At 45.1% G+C, this 19,284-nt stretch overlaps 1 protein-coding gene across 2 annotated transcripts in view; it reads left to right on the top strand.

The window, feature by feature from the left end:
- SPMAP2 (sperm microtubule associated protein 2) overlaps window positions 1–19,284 on the top strand; it is a 307,731-nt gene that overhangs the window by 36,143 nt on the left and 252,304 nt on the right. For both annotated transcript variants that reach the window (XM_077281087.1, XM_077281095.1), the window contains exon 3: window positions 4,401–4,447. In XM_077281087.1, coding sequence (XP_077137202.1) covers window positions 4,401–4,447 — 47 coding nt within the window. The remainder of the gene's footprint in view (window positions 1–4,400; window positions 4,448–19,284) is intronic.

Genomic DNA, 19,284 nt, shown 5'->3' with positions numbered 1-19,284 from the left:
CAAACCTGAACGTGGACACATACCCTTAGGGTATGGCTCCACGGTCCGGAGGGGCGGCGGTATCGCTGCAGCGGCGAAGCCGCCCGGCACTAAGCCCCGCCCCCTTTCTGGGACGCGATGGTGCCGGATGTGTACAGTACACATCCGGGATCATCGCACCCCTCGCCATAGGGCCCTGTGATATGCCTTGTGGGGACGCTGCGTCCCCGCAAGGTGTACGGACATGCTGCGATCTGAAAAGACGCGCAGCATGTCCGGAGTCACAGGGCCGCCGCGTGCGGGTTTCCACGCATAGTGGAGACGGGATTTCATAAAATCCCCTCCACTATGCAGGAACATCTGGACGCTGCTTGTTTGACGCTGCAGCGTCAAACAAGCAGCGTTTACTTACCGTGGAAACATACCCTTAGAGTTTTGTCCACTTCTGAAAAGGACACAGCTGAAGAGAGGCCAAATGAAGTCCAAGGTAAGGGTATGTGTCCACGTTCAGGCTTGCTTCAGGCTTTGGTCAGGATTTTATGAAAGTAAAATCCTGACCAAAACTGCACCTGAGGTCACTGGCAGGTCACCTGCGGTGTTCCTGCGTGTTTTGCTCATTGTAGCAACATGCTGCGTTTTGAAAAAACGCACCGCGCATGCGTTTTCGCGGCAAAAACGCATGCGTTTTTTAACGCATAGTGGAGTCGGGATTTCATGAAATCCCCTCCACTATGCTGTAACATCTGGACGCTACGTTTTTGACGCTGCGGAAAAACGCAGCGTCAAAAACGCAGCGTTTCCTGAACGTGGACACATACCCTAACTCTGCTGCTTCATTATAGTGAATGGACCCTTGGGGGTTTCAGCTTTATCAAGTCACTCAGATGTAGGGCTGTCCCACACGTCCAGATAATTCCGGTACCGGAATAAATCGGTACCGGAGTTATCCGTGTCCGTGTGCCTGGGAACTCACGTAGGCCATACGTGCGGCACACGTGTGCCGCCCGTATGGCGAGTGGGTACCACACGGAGCGTGTGGTACCCACGCGTGTGGTACCCTGCATCGTGCTGAAGCCGCGATTCATATGTTCCCTGCAGCAGCGTTTGCTGCAGAGAAAATATGAATAATAGTGTTTAAAATAAAGATCTATGTGTCCGCCGCCCCCCCACCCCCTGTGCGCCCCCCACTGTTCAGAAAATACTCACCCGCTCCCTCGTTGGCTGTCGCTCCTTCCTGGTCTGGCCCCATCTTCTCCTGTATGCGGTCACGTGGGGCCGATCATTTACAGTCATGAATATGTGGCTCCACCTCCCATAGGGGCAGAGCCGACTATTCTTGATTGTAAATGAGCGGCCCCACGTGACCGCATACAGTAGGAGGCGCGGGGCAGAGAGGAAGGAGTGACAGCCAACGTGGGAGTGGGTGAGTATTTTCTGAACAGCGGGGGGGCGCACAGGGGGTGGGAGGGCGGCGGACACATAGATCTTTATTTTAAACACTATTATTCATATTTTCTCTGCAGCAAACGCTGCTGCAGGGAACATATGAATCGCGGCTTCAGCACCATGTGGGGGGGACAGCGCTTACTGTAGCGCTGTCTCCTGCACGCACACGGACCCCAGACGGAGAACGTCCATGTGAGGTCCGTGTTTTACACGGACCCATTGACTTTAATGGGTCCGTGTAATACGTGCGCTCCCACGAACACTGACATGTCTCCGTGTTTGGCACACGGAGACACAGTCCGCAAAAAATCAATGACATCTGAACAGATGCATTGATTTTTATGGGTCTACGTGTGTCAGTGTCTCCGGTACGTGAGGAAACTGTCACCTCACGTACCGGAGCCACTGACGTGTGAAACCGGCCGTAGATGGTAAGTGGTCAGCGTAGAGCGGCGGACAAATGTGATCCCAAACGTTATGTAAAATTTTCTCAATAAAAGTTTCAATCCACAAAAAAAGCAAGTCCTCACTCAGGTCTGTTATCAGTCAATGGAAATATAGGGGGCTTCCATGTTACTGGTAGCACAAAGGTTCTGGAAAAGCGAAATGGCTTCTCACCCGCCAAAAGAAATTCAGCAAATTCTCCACTTCCAAATTCAAATCCCCCTCCCTTCTGAGCCCCACGGAGTATCTAAACTGCATTTTGCCTCCACAATTGGCATTTCTGAAGCAATGAGAGCCTGCCTAACTTACAGGTGCATGTCTCAAGAAGCATGAGCTGCGCATAACGTACTGGTGACTGCACCATACTGGTCACTACAACGGCAGTTTGCAGTTTTCACTCGGCAACATTCATTGCTGCTTGTTTCTGGAAACGCCCATGGAGTAAAAATTTCTCCTGATAGGGCTCATTTCCACTGGCGAGAGACAAATCGGTCCGTAATCTGGACCGAAAAAACGGATGTAACGTATGCGATTGTCATGCGAGTGTCATGCGAGTGCAATGCGAGTGCAATGCGATTTTTAATCGCATCATCCGTATGACATCCGTATTACTGTCCGATTTGTACGCACCGGTGTCCTTTGAAAAGCCGGCAAATCAGTGCTGTGTACAGTAAAATCACACTGACAGGTTAGAATAGAGTAGATATATACACATAGAATAGGTATATATACATATATATATGTCAGTGAGACACCTATATATGTATATTTATATACATGCTGAAATTTACTGTATGTAAACCATGTCTCATATCCTGTCGGGTTTGGGAAGGAGAAATGAAAAGCCGGTAAATGAATTAGCGGCTTTAATGCTATCTTGCGCTGCATTATATATGTATATATACCTGTATTCTATGTGTATATATCTACTCTATTCTAACCTGTCAGTGTGATTTTACTGTACACCGCGCTGAATTACCTGCTTTTCAAAGGACACCGGTGCATAAAAATCGGACAGAACTCGCATGGTGCGAGTGCTGTGCGATTTTTTTTCTCGCACTCATTGACTTGCATTGGCGAGTCTCGTCCGAGACTCGCAGCAAATCGCAGCATGCTGCGATTTTTTTCTCAGTCCGATTTCGGCTGAGAAAAAAATCGCAAATGAAAAGACACCTATTGAATAACATTGGTCCGAGTGCAATCCGATTTTTTATCGGATTGCACTCGTCCGTTTTCCTCGCCAGTGGAAATGAGCCCTTACCCTTACGAAAATGCAAAATTTGGGGCCAAAATAACTTTTTTTGGGGGGGAAATGTGATTTTTTTTTTTTTTTTTAAATTTTCACAGCTCAATGTTATAAACTTCTGTGAAGCACCTGAGGGTTCAATGTGCTTACCAGACATTTAGATCAGTTCCCTGAGGGGTGTAGTTTCCAAAATCATGTCACTTGTGGGGGATTTTCACTGTTTAGACACATCAGAGGCTCTTCAAATAGGACATGGCGTCCGCCAATTTTCCAGCAAATTTTGCATTCAAAAAGTCAAATGGTGCTCCTTCCCTTCCAAGCTTTGCCGTGTCCCCAAACAGTGGTTTTCTTCATCATGTGGGATATCTGCATGCTCAGGAGAAATTGCTCAACAAATGTTGGGGTTCATTTTCTCCTGTTACCCTTGTCAAAATAAAAAAAAATTGGATCTGAAGTAAATTTTTTTTTTTTTAAAGTTAAATGTTCATTATTTTTCCACATTCCAAACATTCCTGTGAAGCACCTGAAGTGTTAATAAACTTCTAGAATGTGGTTTTGAGCACCTTGAGGGGTGCAGTTTTTAGAATGGTGTCACTTTTGGGTATTTTTTTTATCATATAGATCTATCAAAGTGACTTCAAATGTGATGTGGTCCCTAAAAAATAAATGGTTTTGTAAATTTTGTTGTAAAAATGAGAAATCGCTTGTCAACTTTTAACCCTTATAACATCCTGACAAAAAAAATGTTGTTCCAAAATTGTGCTGATGTAAAAGTAGATATGTGGGCAGTGTTGCTTGTTAAGTATTTTATGTGACATGTCTCTTGATTTAAGGGCATAAGAATTCAAAGTTGGAAAATTGCGAATTTTTTTTTCACAAATAAATGCAAGTCATATCAAATAAATTTTACCACTATCATGAAGTACAATAGCTTTTGCAAAAAAAAACAATTTTTATAAAACATTAAGCTTACGATTAATAGGGGTGCTCAAACTTTTTCATATAACTGTATGTCTCGAAAAAACAGTCTCAGAATCACTGGGATCCGTTGAAGCGTTCCAGAGTTATTACCTCATAAAGTGAAAGTGGTCAGAATTGTAAAAATTGGCCCGGTCATTAACGTGCAAACCACCTTCGGGGATAAAGGGGTTGATAACTGCTGATGTATAAAAACAGATGGATTGCATACAGATGAGAACAGATTGATTTTTTTTATGCACTTGTGTGAATTTAGGCTAATATCTATGTAAACGTGGATTGAATGTGTCTGCTTAATGTGTTGCAGGCCATCTGTATACTGGCAGGACAAGACAGACATACATTCTTCTTGTAGTAAGTTCCTACACAATAACCATTGTATTCTGAAAATGTATGTTTCATGCTAAGATTACAGGACCTATCCTTTTCTGTTTAGGTAATTTCTCAGAATGGTCTTGCTAGAATTTCAACTTCATACATGGGTATTGTTAGATAGTGCTTGTAAATACAGGTCCTTCTCAAAAAATTAGCATATAGTGTTAAATTTCATTATTTACCATAATGTAATGATTACAATTAAACTTTCATATATTATAGATTCATTATCCACCAACTGAAATTTGTCAGGTCTTTTATTGTTTTAATACTGATGATTTTGGCCTACAACTCCTGATAACACAAAAAACCTGTCTCAATAAATTAGCATATTTCTCCCATCCAATCAAATAAAAGTGTTTTTTAATAACAAACAAACAAACCATCAAATAATAATGTTCAGTTATGCACTCAATACTTTGTCGGGAATCCTTTGGCAGAAATGACTGCTTCAATGCGGCGTGGCATGGAGGCAATCAGCCTGTGACACTGCTGATATGTTATGGAGGCCCAGCATGCTTCAATAGCGTCCTTAAGCTCATCCAGAGTGTTGGGTCTTGCGTCTCTCAACTTTCTCTTCACAATATCCCACAGATTCTCTATGGGGTTCAGGTCAGGAGAGTTGGCAGGCCAATTGAGCACAGTAATACCATGGTCAGTAAACCATTTACCAGTGGTTTTGGCACTGTGAGCAGGTGCCAGGTCGTGCTGAAAAATGAAATCTTCTTCTCCATAAAGCATTTCAGCCGATGGAAGCATGAAGTGCTCCAAAATCTCCTGATAGCTAGCTGCATTGACCCTGCCCTTGATGAAACACAGTGGACCAACACCAGCAGCTGACATGGCACCCCACACCATCACTGACTGTGGGTACTTGACACTGGACTTCAGGCATTTTGGCATTTCCTTCTCCCCAGTCTTCCTCCAGACTCTGGCACCTTGATTTCCGAATGACATGCAAAATTTGCTTTCATCAGAAAAAAGTACTTGGGACCACTTAGCAACAGTCCAGTGCTGCTTCTCTGTAGCCCAGGTCAGGCACTTCTGCCGCTGTTTATGGTTCAAAAGTGGCTTTACCTGGGGAATGCGGCACCTGTAGCCCATTTCCTGCACACGCCTTGTTCCCCAAGGTCTGGAATCGGTCCTTCTCCACAATCTTCCTCAGGGTCCGGTCACCTCTTCTCGTTGTACAGCGTTTTCTGCCACATTGTTTCCTTCCAACAGACTTACCATTGAGGTGCCTTGATACAGCACTCTGGGAACAGCCTATTTGTTGAGAAATTTCTTTCTGGGTCTTACCCTCTTGCTTGAGGGTGTCAATGATGGCCTTCTTGACATCTGTCAGGTCGCTAGTCTTACCCATGATGGGGGTTTTGAGTAATGAACCAGGCAGGGAGTTTTTAAAAGCCTCAGGTATCTTTTGCATGTGTTTAGAGTTAATTAGTTGATTCAGAAGATTAGGGTAATAGGTCATTTAGAGAACCTTTTCTTGATATGCTAATTTATTGAGACAGGTTTTTTGGGTTATCAGGAGTTGTAGGCCAAAATCATCAGTATTAAAACAATAAAAGACCTGACAAATTTCAGTTGGTGGATAATGAATCTATAATATATGAAAGTTTAATTGTAATCATTACATTATGGTAAATAATGAAATTTAACACTATATGCTAATTTTTTGAGAAGGACCTGTATGAGCAATTTAGGAATTTGCCTTGGAGACCAAAAACTGCTGCTAAACAGCAGAACCTGCTCAGTGCTTACAATCACCTTTCTATTGAGTATGCAGCACTGACAACCTTTGAAGATCGCATGAAATCCGACTTGGTTGCACCATATGTTTGAAGAATCCCCCGAACTAACTTGGAGGCTATAAATCTGTGTTTGTTTATTTTGATTATATATGATCTTTCTCGCTTTTGAATGCCCCTTGATCATTGCGTGATATATCACTGCTTGTATTTATTTTTTTTTTTTTTAACATCTAAATGATCTAATTATAGGGGAAGCGTAGGGAGATATGTGATCCTTCTCATTAGTATGCACGGGTTAGGGCGGGATATCTGCATTATCCTAATCCATCAAGAGAAAGAGCTGCGCACTCGCGCATTAGAGGCTGGTGTGTGGGATAGTTGGACTTCAACAAAATGGCGACGCGCATGTGCACCACACCCCGGGATCCGACATCTTTTTGAAGGCCTCTTTAACTCCGGCGTGCAGATATGACATCACGGGGCATTTCCTCCCTGCACGCTGAAGCTGAGTGCCGACATTAGATGCACCTGGGACCCGGGGGCGGCGCCGCCGTGCGCGACACACTACTGGGCAATAGGTGAGTGGGGATAATATATAAGCCAGCAACTATGTAGACATGACATGCACAATCATCTTTTTCTCCCTTGAGAAAGCGGAAGACGCGAAACGTACGTCGGGACGTGTGTGATACTAAGGACGGGCTCACCACATGGGTATGTGTCAGGCATTCTATATGTGTTTAATTGGACTGGGAACTTGGCACTATGCACTTTAGGTCTATTTAGACTAGGGCTTATACATGTGGGATGCCCATATGTTATGACACGGACTATATGATCCCAGAAGCCTGCATACTATTTCCTGTATCACTTTTTTGTGCTTTATACTTGGGTACTCATCCTTTCCTCTTAATGAATATGAGATTTTGGTATTTTCTGTGTTTTTAATAATAAATTTTGTTAATTTTTCTAAACACATTTTGCGAGAGTGGTGTGTTTGGGTACTTGATACCTGGTTGTTAGATTACAATAACCATTGTATTCTGAAAATGTATGTTTCGTGCTAAGATTACAGGACCTATCCTTTTCTGTTTAGGTAATTTCTCAGAATGGTCTTGCTAGAATTTCAACTTCATACATGGGTATTGTTAGATAGTGCTTGTAAATATGAGCAATTTAGGAATTTGCCTTGGAGACCAAAAACTGCTGCTAAACAGCAGAACCTGCTCAGCGCTTACAATCTCCTTTCTATTGAGTATGCAGCACTGTTTTAAATCTTGCCAGGATTGCTGGAATGCACTAGTAGCTAAATGTTAGCAGTCAGCTTCAGCGCAGTGCTTACAAGCTGTACAGCGTTGGTCATCTGTCTCCTAGGTAGCAAGCTGGAAAGTGTTAATTTCTCATGAAAAGCTGCAAATTTTATGAGGTAAATTACAAAAGTGTCATTTTTTACAAGCACTGTCCAACAACATCAATCTATTCAAATGCACATAACCCTTTAACAGAGCTTTCTGTTTGCTGCCATGCAAGATCCTGCAATCTACAGATTGACAGCGGTTTACAATAGTTTGTACTCAATAGATCTTCATCTGTAACTATTGTAATAATTGCTGTATGTAGTAGGCAGTGATGGTGTAGCAGTAGGATATTGTTAACCTTTTGCAGCTCCTAAATATACAGGTGCATCTCACAAATTTGGAATATCATCAAAAAGTGAATTTATTTTGGTTCTTCAATACAAAAAGTGAAAGTCATATATTATATAGAGTCATTACACACAGTGATCCATTTCACGTGTTTATTTTTGTTAATGTTGATGATTATGGCTTACAGTCAATGAAAATTCAAGTCATTATTTCAGTAAATTAGAATAATTAATAAAAAACACAAAGGCTTCCTAAGCACTTAAAAAGGTCTATGTGCACACATTGCGGATTTTGCTGTGGATCCGCAGCGGATTTGACGCTGCGGATCTGCAGCTGTTTTTCATGCGTTGTACAGTACCATGTAAACGTATGGAAAAACGCGCAGAAACGCAGCGGTGTTTTTTCCACAGTATGTCAATTCTTTGTGCAGAGTCCGCATCGGTTTACACCTGCTCCTCAGTAGGAATCCACACAAAAACCCCCGGTAAATCCGCGGGTAATCAGCAGTGTGGTTTACCTGCGGATTTTGCAAAAACAGTGCGGAAAAATCCGCACTTCAATCCGCAACATGTGCACATAGCCTTAGTTTGTTTCAAAAATGTTAGGGCTAGCGGAATGCACCAAATAATTAGAGAGATGGTATAAGGTGCGTTCACAGCCCGGGGTCCACCGTGCAGAGATGGAACCTGCTGCTGAGTAATGACGGACTATATGGCGGTACAATGAGGATACACACACGGGTTAACTTCACCCTGTGTGAAGGAAGCGAACCCTGTTGCATCACAGGGCCGTGGTACCGCACAAAGAGCATAAGCAAGGAATCACAGAACTCTATCCCAGGACACAGGATTAAGGTACCTTCACACTGAACGATATCGATAGCGATCTGTGACGTTGCAGCGTCCTAGGTAGCGATATCGTTGAGTTTGACACGCAGCAGAGATCAGGATCCTGCTGTGCCATCGTTGGTCGGAGCAGAAAGTCCAGAACTTTATTTTGTCGCTGGACTCCCACAGACATCGCTGAATCGGTGTGTGTGACGCCGATTCAGCGATGTCTCTTCACTGGTAACCAGGGTAAACATCGGGTTACTAAGCGCAGGGCCGCGCTTAGTAACCCGATGTTTACCCTAATTACCAGTGTAAATGTAAAAAAAAAACAAACACTACATACTTACATTCCGGTGTCTGTCCCCCGGCGCTGTGCTTTCCTGCACTGTCAGCGCCGGCCAGCCGTAAAGCAGATTACAGCGGTGACATCACCGCTGTGCTTTCCGGCCGGCGCTCATAGTCAGAGCAGGAAAGCACAGCGCCGGGGGACAGACATCGGAATGTAAGTATGTAGTGTTTTTTTTTTTTTTGCATTAGCACTGGTAACCAGGGTAAACATCGGGTTACTAAGCGCGGCCCTGCGCTTAGTAACCTGATGTTTACCCTGGTTACCCGGGGACCGGCATCGTTGGTCACGGAGAGCTGTCTGTGTGACAGCTCTCCAGCGACCACACAACGACGAAACAGCGACGCTGCAGCGATCGGCATCGTTGTCTAGATCGCTGCAGCGTCGATAATGTGACGGTACCTTTAGAGTTCGTGTAGACCTTTTGAGCTCGACACCACAATTGGGGTAAAAGAATAACTGAGAAAGTAACTTAAATGCACAAGAGTGCGTACTGTGCCACTCTGGGGGATGCCACTAACCACCCAGACTTGGGTAAGGAAAGCGCTCTAATAGCGCACGGCGCCACACTGGTGGTCACAGCAATTTAGACGCTGTCTCATGTGTTATTGTGCTGATAGCTCAGCTGGGCACTAGATAGCAGACATCCACCTTATGCGAGCAGTCATACACAAGGGAGGGGATGTTTAAAGAATGACTTGCACTCATCAACACACATACGTTTTCAAATGTACACTAGCGCATGGCCGTGTGTGTCATGAACTGGTGGTTTAGGAGCAACATGGGACGAGCTCTGGAGGAGGTGGTACCTGTACTGACCGCAGTTCCTGATCTTAACACAACACTAGAAGTAGCCGTGGGATGTTCCTGTCACTCCCTAGACACCTCGTCACAGCCGGAGGACTAACTACCACTAAAGATAGAAACAGGAAAGCTATCTTGCCTCAGAGAAAATCCCCAAAGGATAGACAGCCCCCCACAAATATTGACTGTGAGTGGAGAGGGAAATGACATACGCAGAATGAAACCAGGATGAAGCAAAGGAGGCCAACTCTAGCTAGATAGATAGAATAGGACAGAATACTGTGCGGTCAGTATTTAAAAACTAGAAAAATCCACCACAGAGTTTACAAAAATCTCCACACCTGACTAAAGGTGTGGAGGGTAAATCTGCTTCCCAGAGCTTCCAGCTTAACTGAATAAATCCATACTGACAATCTGGACAAGAAAAAACATAGAAAAAGCTGAACGATAAAGTCCACAAAGTGTGGACTGCAAAAGAACAAAGCAAGGATTTATCTTTGCTGAACTGGTCAGAACATCAGGGAAATCCAAGCAGAGATGTGAATCCAACCAGGAACCATTGTCCACTGGCACTGGCTGAAGGATAGAGCCAGGCTTAAATAGCCGAGCCAGAATAGACGATCAGTGGAAGCAGCTGCTGACTGCTAAATCCAAGGAGCAGCCGTTCCACTTAAAACCACCGGAGGGAGCCCAAGAGCAGAACTCACAACAGTACCCCCACTTGAGGAGGGGTCACCAAACCCACACCAGAGCCCCCAGGCCGATCAGGACGAGCCAAGTGAAAAGCACGAACCAAATCGGTGGCATGGACATCGGAGGCAACAACCCAAGAATTATCCTCCTGGCCATAACCCTTCCACTTGACAAGATACTGAAGCCTCCGCCTCGAAAAACGAGAATCCAAAATTTTCTCAACCACATATTCCAACTCCCCCTCAACCAACACCGGGGCAGGAGGATCAACCGAGGGAACAACGGGCACCACATATCTCCGTAACAAAGATCTATGGAAAACATTATGGATGGCAAAAGAGGCTGGAAGGGCCAAACGAAAAGACACCGGATTGATAATCTCAGAAATCTTATAAGGACCAATAAACCGAGGCTTGAACTTAGGGGAAGAAACCTTCATAGGAACATGACGAGAAGACAACTAGACTAAATCCCCCACCCGAAGCCGGGGACCAACACACCGACGGCGGTTAGCAAAACGTTGAGCCTTTTCCTGAGACAACGTCAAATTGTCTACCACATGAGTCCAAATCTGCTGTAACCTGTCCACCACAGAATCCACACCAGGACAATCAGAAGGCTCAACCTGCCCCGAAGAAAAACGAGGATGAAAACCAAAATTACAAAAGAAAGGCAAAACCAAAGTAGCCGAACTAGCCCGATTACTAAGGGCAAACTCGGCCAACGGCAAGAAAGCCACCCAATCATCCTGATCAGCAGACACAAAGCATCTCAAATAGGTTTCCAAGGTCTGATTAGTTCGTTCAGTTTGGCCATTTGTCTGAGGATGAAACGCCGAAGAAAAAGACAAATCAATGCCCATCCTAGCACAAAAGGCCCGCCAAAACCTAGAAACAAACTGGGAACCTCTGTCAGACACAATATTCTCCGGAATGCCATGCAAACGAACCACATGCTGAAAAAACAATGGAACCAAATCAGAGGAGGAAGGCAATTTAGGCAAAGGTACCAAATGGACCATTTTAGAGAACCGGTCACAAACCACCCAGATAACAGACATCTTCTGGGAAACAGGAAGATCCGAAATAAAATCCATGGAAATATGCGTCCAGGGCCTCTCAGGGACCAGCAAAGGCAAAAGCAACGCACTAGCGTGGGAACAGCAAGGCTTGGCCCGGGCACAAGTCCCACAGGACTGCACAAAAGAACGCACATCCCGCGACAAGGAAGGCCACCAAAAGGACCTAGCAACCAAATCTCTGGTACCAAAAATCCCAGGATGACCAGCCAACACTGAACAATGAACCTCAGAAATCACCTTACTTGTCCATCTATCAGGAACAAACAGCTTCCCCACAGGACAGCGGTCAGGTTTATCAGCCTGAAATTCCTGAAGCACCTGCGTAAATCAGGGGAGATGGCAGAAAGAATCACCCCTTCCTTAAGAATGCCAACCGGCTCAAGGACTCCAGGAGAATCAGGCAAAAAACTCCTAGAGAGGGCATCAGCCTTAGCATTCTTAGATTCCGGAAGATACGAGACCACAAAATCAAAACGGGAGAAAAACAGGGACCATCGAGCCTGTCTAGGGTTCAGCCGCTTGGCCGACTCGAGGTAAATCAGATTCTTATGATCGGTCAAGACCACAACGCGGTGCTTGGCTCCCTCAAGCCAATGTCGCCACTCCTTAAATGCCCACTTCATAGCCAACAACTCCCGATTGCCGACGTCATAATTGCGCTCCGCAGGCGAAAACTTTCTGGAAAAAAAAGCACACGGTTTCATCAAAGAACCATCAGAATTCCTCTGAGACAAAACGGCCCCTGCCCCAATCTCAGAAGCGTCAACCTCAACCTGAAAAGGAAGAGAAACATCCGGCTGACGCAACACAGGGGCAGGAGTAAATCGGCGTTTAAGCTCCTGAAAGGCCTCAACAGCCGCAGATGACCAATTCGTCACATCAGCGCCTTTCTTCGTCAAATCGGTAAGGGGCTTAACCACACTGGAAAAGTTGGCAATGAAACGGCGATAAAAATTAGCAAAGCCCAAAAATTTCTGAAGGCTCTTCACAGATGTGGGTTGAATCCAGTCATGAATGGCTTGGACCTTAACAGGATCCATTTCTATAGACGAGGGAGAAAAAATGAAACCCAAAAAAGAGACCTTCTGAACTCCGAACAGGCACTTAGACCCCTTCACAAATAAAGCATTATCACGAAGGATCTGGAATACCATCCTGACCTGCTTCACATGAGACTCCCAATCATCAGAAAAAATCTAAATATCATCCAAATACACAATCATCATGAATTTATTAAGATAATTGCGGAAAATATCATGCATGAAGGACTGAAATACAGAAGGAGCATTAGAAAGCCCGAAAGGCATCACAAGGTATTCAAAATGGCCTTCGGGCGTATTAAATGCAGTTTTCCATTCGTCACCCTGTTTAATACGAACAAGATTATATGCCCCTCGAAGGTCAATCTTAGTAAACCAACTAGCCCCCTTAATCCGAGCAAACAAATCAGAAAGCAAAGGTAAAGGGTATTGGAATTTGACCGTGATCTTATTGAGAAGACGATAATCTATACAGGGTATCAAGGAGCCATCCTTCTTGGCAACAAAAAAGAATCCCGCTCCCAATGGTGATGAAGACGGCCGAATATGCCCCTTCTCCAAAGACTCCTTAACATAACTCCGCATGGCGGCATGCTCTGGCACAGACAGATTGAAAAGTCGGCCCTTAGGAAACTTACAGCCAGGAATCAAGTTAATAGCACAATCACAGTCCCTATGTGGAGGAAGGGAACTGGACTTGGGCTCATCAAATACATCCTGGAAATCCGACAAAAACTCAGGGACTTCAGAAGAGGGGGAAGAGGAAGTTGACATCAAAGGAATGTCACTATGTACCCCTTGACAACCCCAACTAGTCACAGACATAGATTTCCAATCCAGCACCGGATTATGTTCCTGTAACCATGGAAAACCCAGTACAACAACATCATGCAGGTTATGCAACACCAGAAAACGGCAATCTTCCTGATGTGCTGGAGCCATGCACATGGTCAGCTGCGTCCAATACTGAGGTTTATCCTTGGCCAACGGTGTAGCATCAATGCCCCTCAAAGGAATAGGGCTCTGCAAAGGCTGCAAGGAAAAACCACAGCGCCTGGCGAACTCCAAGTCCATTAAGTTCAGGGCAGCGCCTGAATCCACAAATGCCATGACAGAAAAGGACGATAATGAGCAAATCAGGGTCACAGATAAGAGAAATTTAGGCTGTACAGTACTGATGGTAACAGACCTAGCGACCCTCTTAGTACGCTTAGGGCAATCAGAAATAACATGAGCAGAATCACCACAGTAAAAACACAGCCTATTCTGACGTCTGAATCCCTGCCGTTCTGCTCTAGTCAAAATCCTATCACATTGCATAGGCTCAGGACTCCGCTCAGAGGATACTGCCATATAGTGCACAGCTTTGCGCTCGCGCAGACGCCGATCAATCTGAATAGCTAGAGACATAGATTCGCTCAAACCAGCAGGCGTGGGGAACCCCACCATAACATCCTTAAGGGCTTCAGAAAGACCCTTTCTGAAAATTGCTGCCAGAGCATCTTCATTCCATTTAGTGAGCACTGACCATTTTCTAAACCTCTGGCAGTATAATTCTGCTGCTTCCTGACCCTGACACAGGGCCAACAGGGTTTTTTCTGCATGATCCACAGAATTAGGTTCGTCATACAATGATCCGAGAGCTTGAAAAAATGCGTCTACATTCAGCAATGCTGGATCCCCTGATTCAAGGGAGAATGCCCAGTCCTGAGGGTCACCACGCAGCAGAGAGATGACAATTTTAACCTGCTGAATGGGATCACCAGAGGAACGGGGTTTCAAAGCAAAAAACAATTTGCAGTTATTTTTAAAGTTCAAAAACTTGGATCTATGCCCAAAAAACAAATCAGGAGTAGGAATTCTAGGCTCTAAAGCCGGAGTCTGGACAACATAATCTTGGATACTCTGTACTCTTGCAGCAAGTTGATCCACATGAGAAAACAAACCCTGAACATCCATGCCAGCGCCAAAATCCTGAACCACCCAGAGATTAAGAGGAAAAAAAAGACAAAACAGACTGCAGAAAAAAAAATGCCTCAGAACTTTTTTTTCCTTCTTTTGAGATGCATTTAATTCATTTGTGGCCAGTTGTACTGTTATGAACTGGTGGTTTAGGAGCAACATGGGACGAGCTCTGGAGGAGGTGGTACCTGTACTGACCGCAGTTCCTGATCTTAACACAACACTAGAAGTAGCCGTGGGATGTTCCTAAAAAACATAGAAAAAGCTGAACGATAAAGTCCACAAAATGTGGACTGCAAAAGAACAAAGCAAGGACTTATCTTTGCTGAACTGGTCAGAACATCAGGGAAATCCAAGCAGAGATGTGAATCCAACCAGGAACCATTGTCCACTGGCACTGGCTGAAGGATTGTTGTGAATTTGCTTTTTGCTCCCTCTAGTGGTTACTAGTTTTTTTACTCTGGTTTTTCTGTCATTCCTTTTATCCGCACCTGGGTCGTTAGTTAGGGGTGTTGCTATATAAGCTCCCTGGACCTTCAGTTCAATGCCTGGCAACGTAGTTATCAGAGCTAGTCTGCTGTGCTCTTGTCTACTGATCCTGGTTCCAGTTATATCAGCTAAGTCTGCCTTTTGCTTTTTGCTATTTGTTTTGGTTTTGTATTTTTGTCCAGCTTGTTCCAAATCTATATCCTGACCTTAGCTGGAAGCTCTAGGGGGCTGGTGTTCTCCCCCCGGACCGTTAGACGGTTCGGGGGTTCTTGAATTTCCAGTGTGGATTTTGATAGGGTTTTTGTTGACCATATAAGTTACCTTTCTTTATTCTGCTATCAGTAAGCGGGCCTCTCTGTGCTAAACCTGGTTCATTTCTGTGTTTGTCATTTCCTCTTACCTCACCGTCATTATTTGTGGGGGGCTTCTATCCAGCTTTGGGGTCCCCTTCTCTGGAGGCAAGAAAGGTCTTTGTTTTCCTCTACTAGGGGTAGCTAGATTCTCCGGCTGGCGCGTGTCATCTAGAATCAACGTAGGAATGATCCCCGGCTACTTCTAGTGTTGGCGTTAGGAGTAGATATATGGTCAACCCAGTTACCACTGCCCTATGAGCTGGATTTTTGTATTCTGCAGACTTCCACGTTCCTCTGAGACCCTCGCCATTGGGGTCATAACAGTTTGCCAGGCCTGTATTAAATGTTTAATGCATTGCAGAAGAGGGATTATAAGAAAGAAGATTCTGAGTTTTTTTTTTTCTTCTTCCCCTTTACCTCAGAGTGGCTATGCTTGCTGCAGACATGAATGTCCAGACCTTGATTACAAGTGTGGACCAGCTGGCTACTCGTGTGCAGGGCATACAAGACTATGTTATCAGAAATCCTAGGTCAGAACCTAAAATACCGATTCCTGAACTGTTTTCCGGAGACAGGTTTAAGTTTAGGAATTTCGTGAATAATTGTAAATTGTTTTTGTCCCTGAGACCCTGTTCATCTGGAGATTCTGCTCAGCAAGTAAAAATTGTTATTTCGTTCTTACGGGGCGACCCTCAGGATTGGGCTTTTTCGCTGGCGCCAGGAGATCCGGCATTGGCTGATCTTGATGCGTTTTTTCTGGCGCTCGGTTTACTTTATGAGGAACCCAATCTTGAGATTCAGGCAGAAAAGGCCTTGCTGGCTATGTCTCAGGGGCAGGACGAGGCTGAAGTGTATTGCCAAAAATTTCGGAAATGGTCCGTGCTGACACATTGGAACGAGTGTGCACTGGCCGCTAATTTTAGAAATGGCCTTTCTGAGGCCATTAAGAATGTTATGGTGGGTTTTCCCATTCCCACAGGTCTGAATGATACTATGTCCCTGGCTATTCAAATTGACCGGCGGTTGCGGGAGCGCAAAACCGCAAATTCCCTCATGGTGTTGTCTGAACAGACACCTAATTCGGTGCAATGTGATAGAAAAACCGCAAATTCCCTCATGGTGTTGTCTGAACAGACACCTGATTTAATGCAATGTGATAGAATCCTGACTAGAAATGAGCGGAAAATTCATAGACGCCGGAATGGCTTGTGCTACTACTGTGGTGATTCTACACATGTTATCTCAGCATGCTCTAAACGTATAGCTAAGGTTGTTAGTCCTGTCATCGTTGGTAATTTGCAACCTAAATTTATTCTGTCTGTAACTTTGATTTGCTCACTGTCATCTTATCCTGTCATGGCGTTTGTAGATTCAGGTGCTGCCCTGAGTCTCATGGATCTCTCATTTGCTAAGCGCTGTGGTTTTACTCTTGAACCATTAGAAAATCCTATTCCTCTTAGGGGTATTGATGCTACACCATTGGCAGCAAATAAACCGCAGTATTGGACACAGGTTACCATGTGCATGACTCCTGAACACCGCGAGGTGATACGTTTCCTGGTTTTACATAAAATGCATGATTTGGTTGTTTTAGGGCTGCCATGGTTACAGACCCATAATCCAGTCCTGGACTGGAAGGCTATGTCAGTCTCAAGTTGGGGCTGTCGTGGTATTCATGGGGATTCCCTGCCTGTGTCTATTGCTTCTTCTACGCCTTCGGAAGTTCCGGAGTATTTGTCTGATTATCAGGATGTCTTCAGTGAGTCTGAGTCCAGTGCACTGCCTCCTCATAGGGACTGTGACTGTGCTATAGATTTGATCCCAGGCAGTAAATTTCCTAAGGGAAGACTGTTTAATCTGTCGGTACCTGAACATACCGCTATGCGTTCATATATCAAGGAGTCTCTGGAGAAAGGACATATTCGTCCGTCTTCTTCCCCTCTTGGTGCGGGATTCTTTTTTGTGGCAAAAAAGGACGGATCTTTGAGACCTTGTATTGATTATCGGCTTTTAAATAAGATCACTGTCAAATTTCAGTATCCTTTGCCGCTGTTGTCAGATTTGTTTGCCCGGATTAAAGGTGCCAAGTGGTTCACCAAGATAGACCTTCGTGGTGCGTACAACCTTGTGCGCATTAAGCAAGGTGATGAATGGAAAACCGCATTCAATACGCCCGAAGGTCATTTTGAGTACTTGGTGATGCCTTTTGGGCTCTCCAATGCGCCTTCAGTTTTTCAGTCCTTTATGCATGACATTTTCCGGAAGTATCTGGATAAATTTTTGATTGTTTATCTGGATGATATTTTGGTTTTTTCTGATAATTGGGATTCGCATGTGGAGCAGGTCAGGTTGGTCTTTAAAATTTTGCGTGAAAATTCTTTGTTTGTCAAGGGCTCAAAGTGTCTCTTTGGTGTACAGAAGGTTCCCTTTTTGGGGTTCATTTTTTCCCCTTCTGCTGTGGAGATGGACCCAGTCAAGGTCCGAGCTATTCTTGATTGGACTCAGCCCTCGTCAGTTAAGAGTCTTCAGAAGTTCTTGGGCTTCGCTAACTTCTACCGTCGTTTTATCGCTAATTTTTCTAGCATTGTGAAACCTTTGACGGATATGACCAAGAAGGGCTCCGATGTAGCTAACTGGGCTCCTGCTGCCGTGGAGGCTTTCCAGGAGTTGAAACGCCGGTTTACTTCGGCGCCTGTTTTGTGCCAGCCTGACGTCTCACTTCCCTTTCAGGTTGAGGTGGATGCTTCGGAGATTGGGGCAGGGGCCGTTTTGTCGCAGAGAGGCCCTGGTTGCTCTGTTATGAAACCTTGTGCCTTTTTCTCTAGGAAGTTTTCGCCTGCCGAGCGAAATTATGATGTGGGCAATCGGGAGTTGTTGGCCATGAAATGGGCATTTGAGGAGTGGCGTCATTGGCTCGAGGGTGCTAAGCATCGTGTGGTGGTCTTGACTGATCACAAAAATCTGATGTATCTCGAGTCTGCTAAACGCCTTAATCCGAGACAGGCCCGCTGGTCATTGTTTTTCTCCCGCTTTGATTTTGTTGTCTCGTATTTACCAGGTTCAAAGAATGTGAAGGCCGATGCTCTTTCTAGGAGCTTTGTGCCTGATGCTCCTGGAGTCGCTGATCCTGTTGGTATTCTTAAAGATGGAGTTATCTTGTCAGCTATTTCTCCGGATCTGCGACGTGTGTTGCAGAGATTTCAGGCTGATAGGCCTGAGTCTTGTCCACCTGACAGACTGTTTGTCCCGGATAAGTGGACCAGCAGAGTCATTTCCGAGGTTCATTCCTCGGTGTTGGCAGGTCACCCGGGAATTTTTGGCACCAGAGATCTGGTGGCCAGGTCCTTTTGGTGGCCTTCCTTGTCAAGGGATGTGCGGTCATTTGTGCAGTCCTGTGGGACTTGTGCTCGAGCTAAGCCTTGCTGTTCTCATGCCAGCGGTTTGCTCTTGCCCTTGCCTGTCCCGAAGAGACCTTGGACACATATCTCCATGGATTTCATTTCTGATCTTCCGCTATCTCAGGGCATGTCCGTTATCTGGGTGATATGTGATCGCTTCTCCAAGATGGTCCATTTGGTTCCTTTGCCTAAGCTGCCTTCCTCTTCCGATCTGGTTCCTGTGTTTTTCCAGAACGTGGTTCGTTTGCACGGCATCCCTGAGAATATTGTGTCAGACAGAGGATCCCAGTTCGTTTCCAGGTTCTGGCGATCCTTTTGTAGTAGGATGGGCATTGATTTGTCGTTTTCGTCTGCTTTCCATCCTCAGACTAATGGACAGACGGAGCGAACCAATCAGACTTTGGAGGCTTAATTGAGGTG

Source organism: Ranitomeya variabilis, chromosome 1 (assembly GCF_051348905.1).
Source record: "Ranitomeya variabilis isolate aRanVar5 chromosome 1, aRanVar5.hap1, whole genome shotgun sequence".
NCBI classification, from domain to species: Eukaryota; Metazoa; Chordata; class Amphibia; order Anura; family Dendrobatidae; genus Ranitomeya; species Ranitomeya variabilis.
Note: the sequence above shows the minus strand (reverse complement) of the source record. Positions and strands in the feature narration are given on the sequence as shown.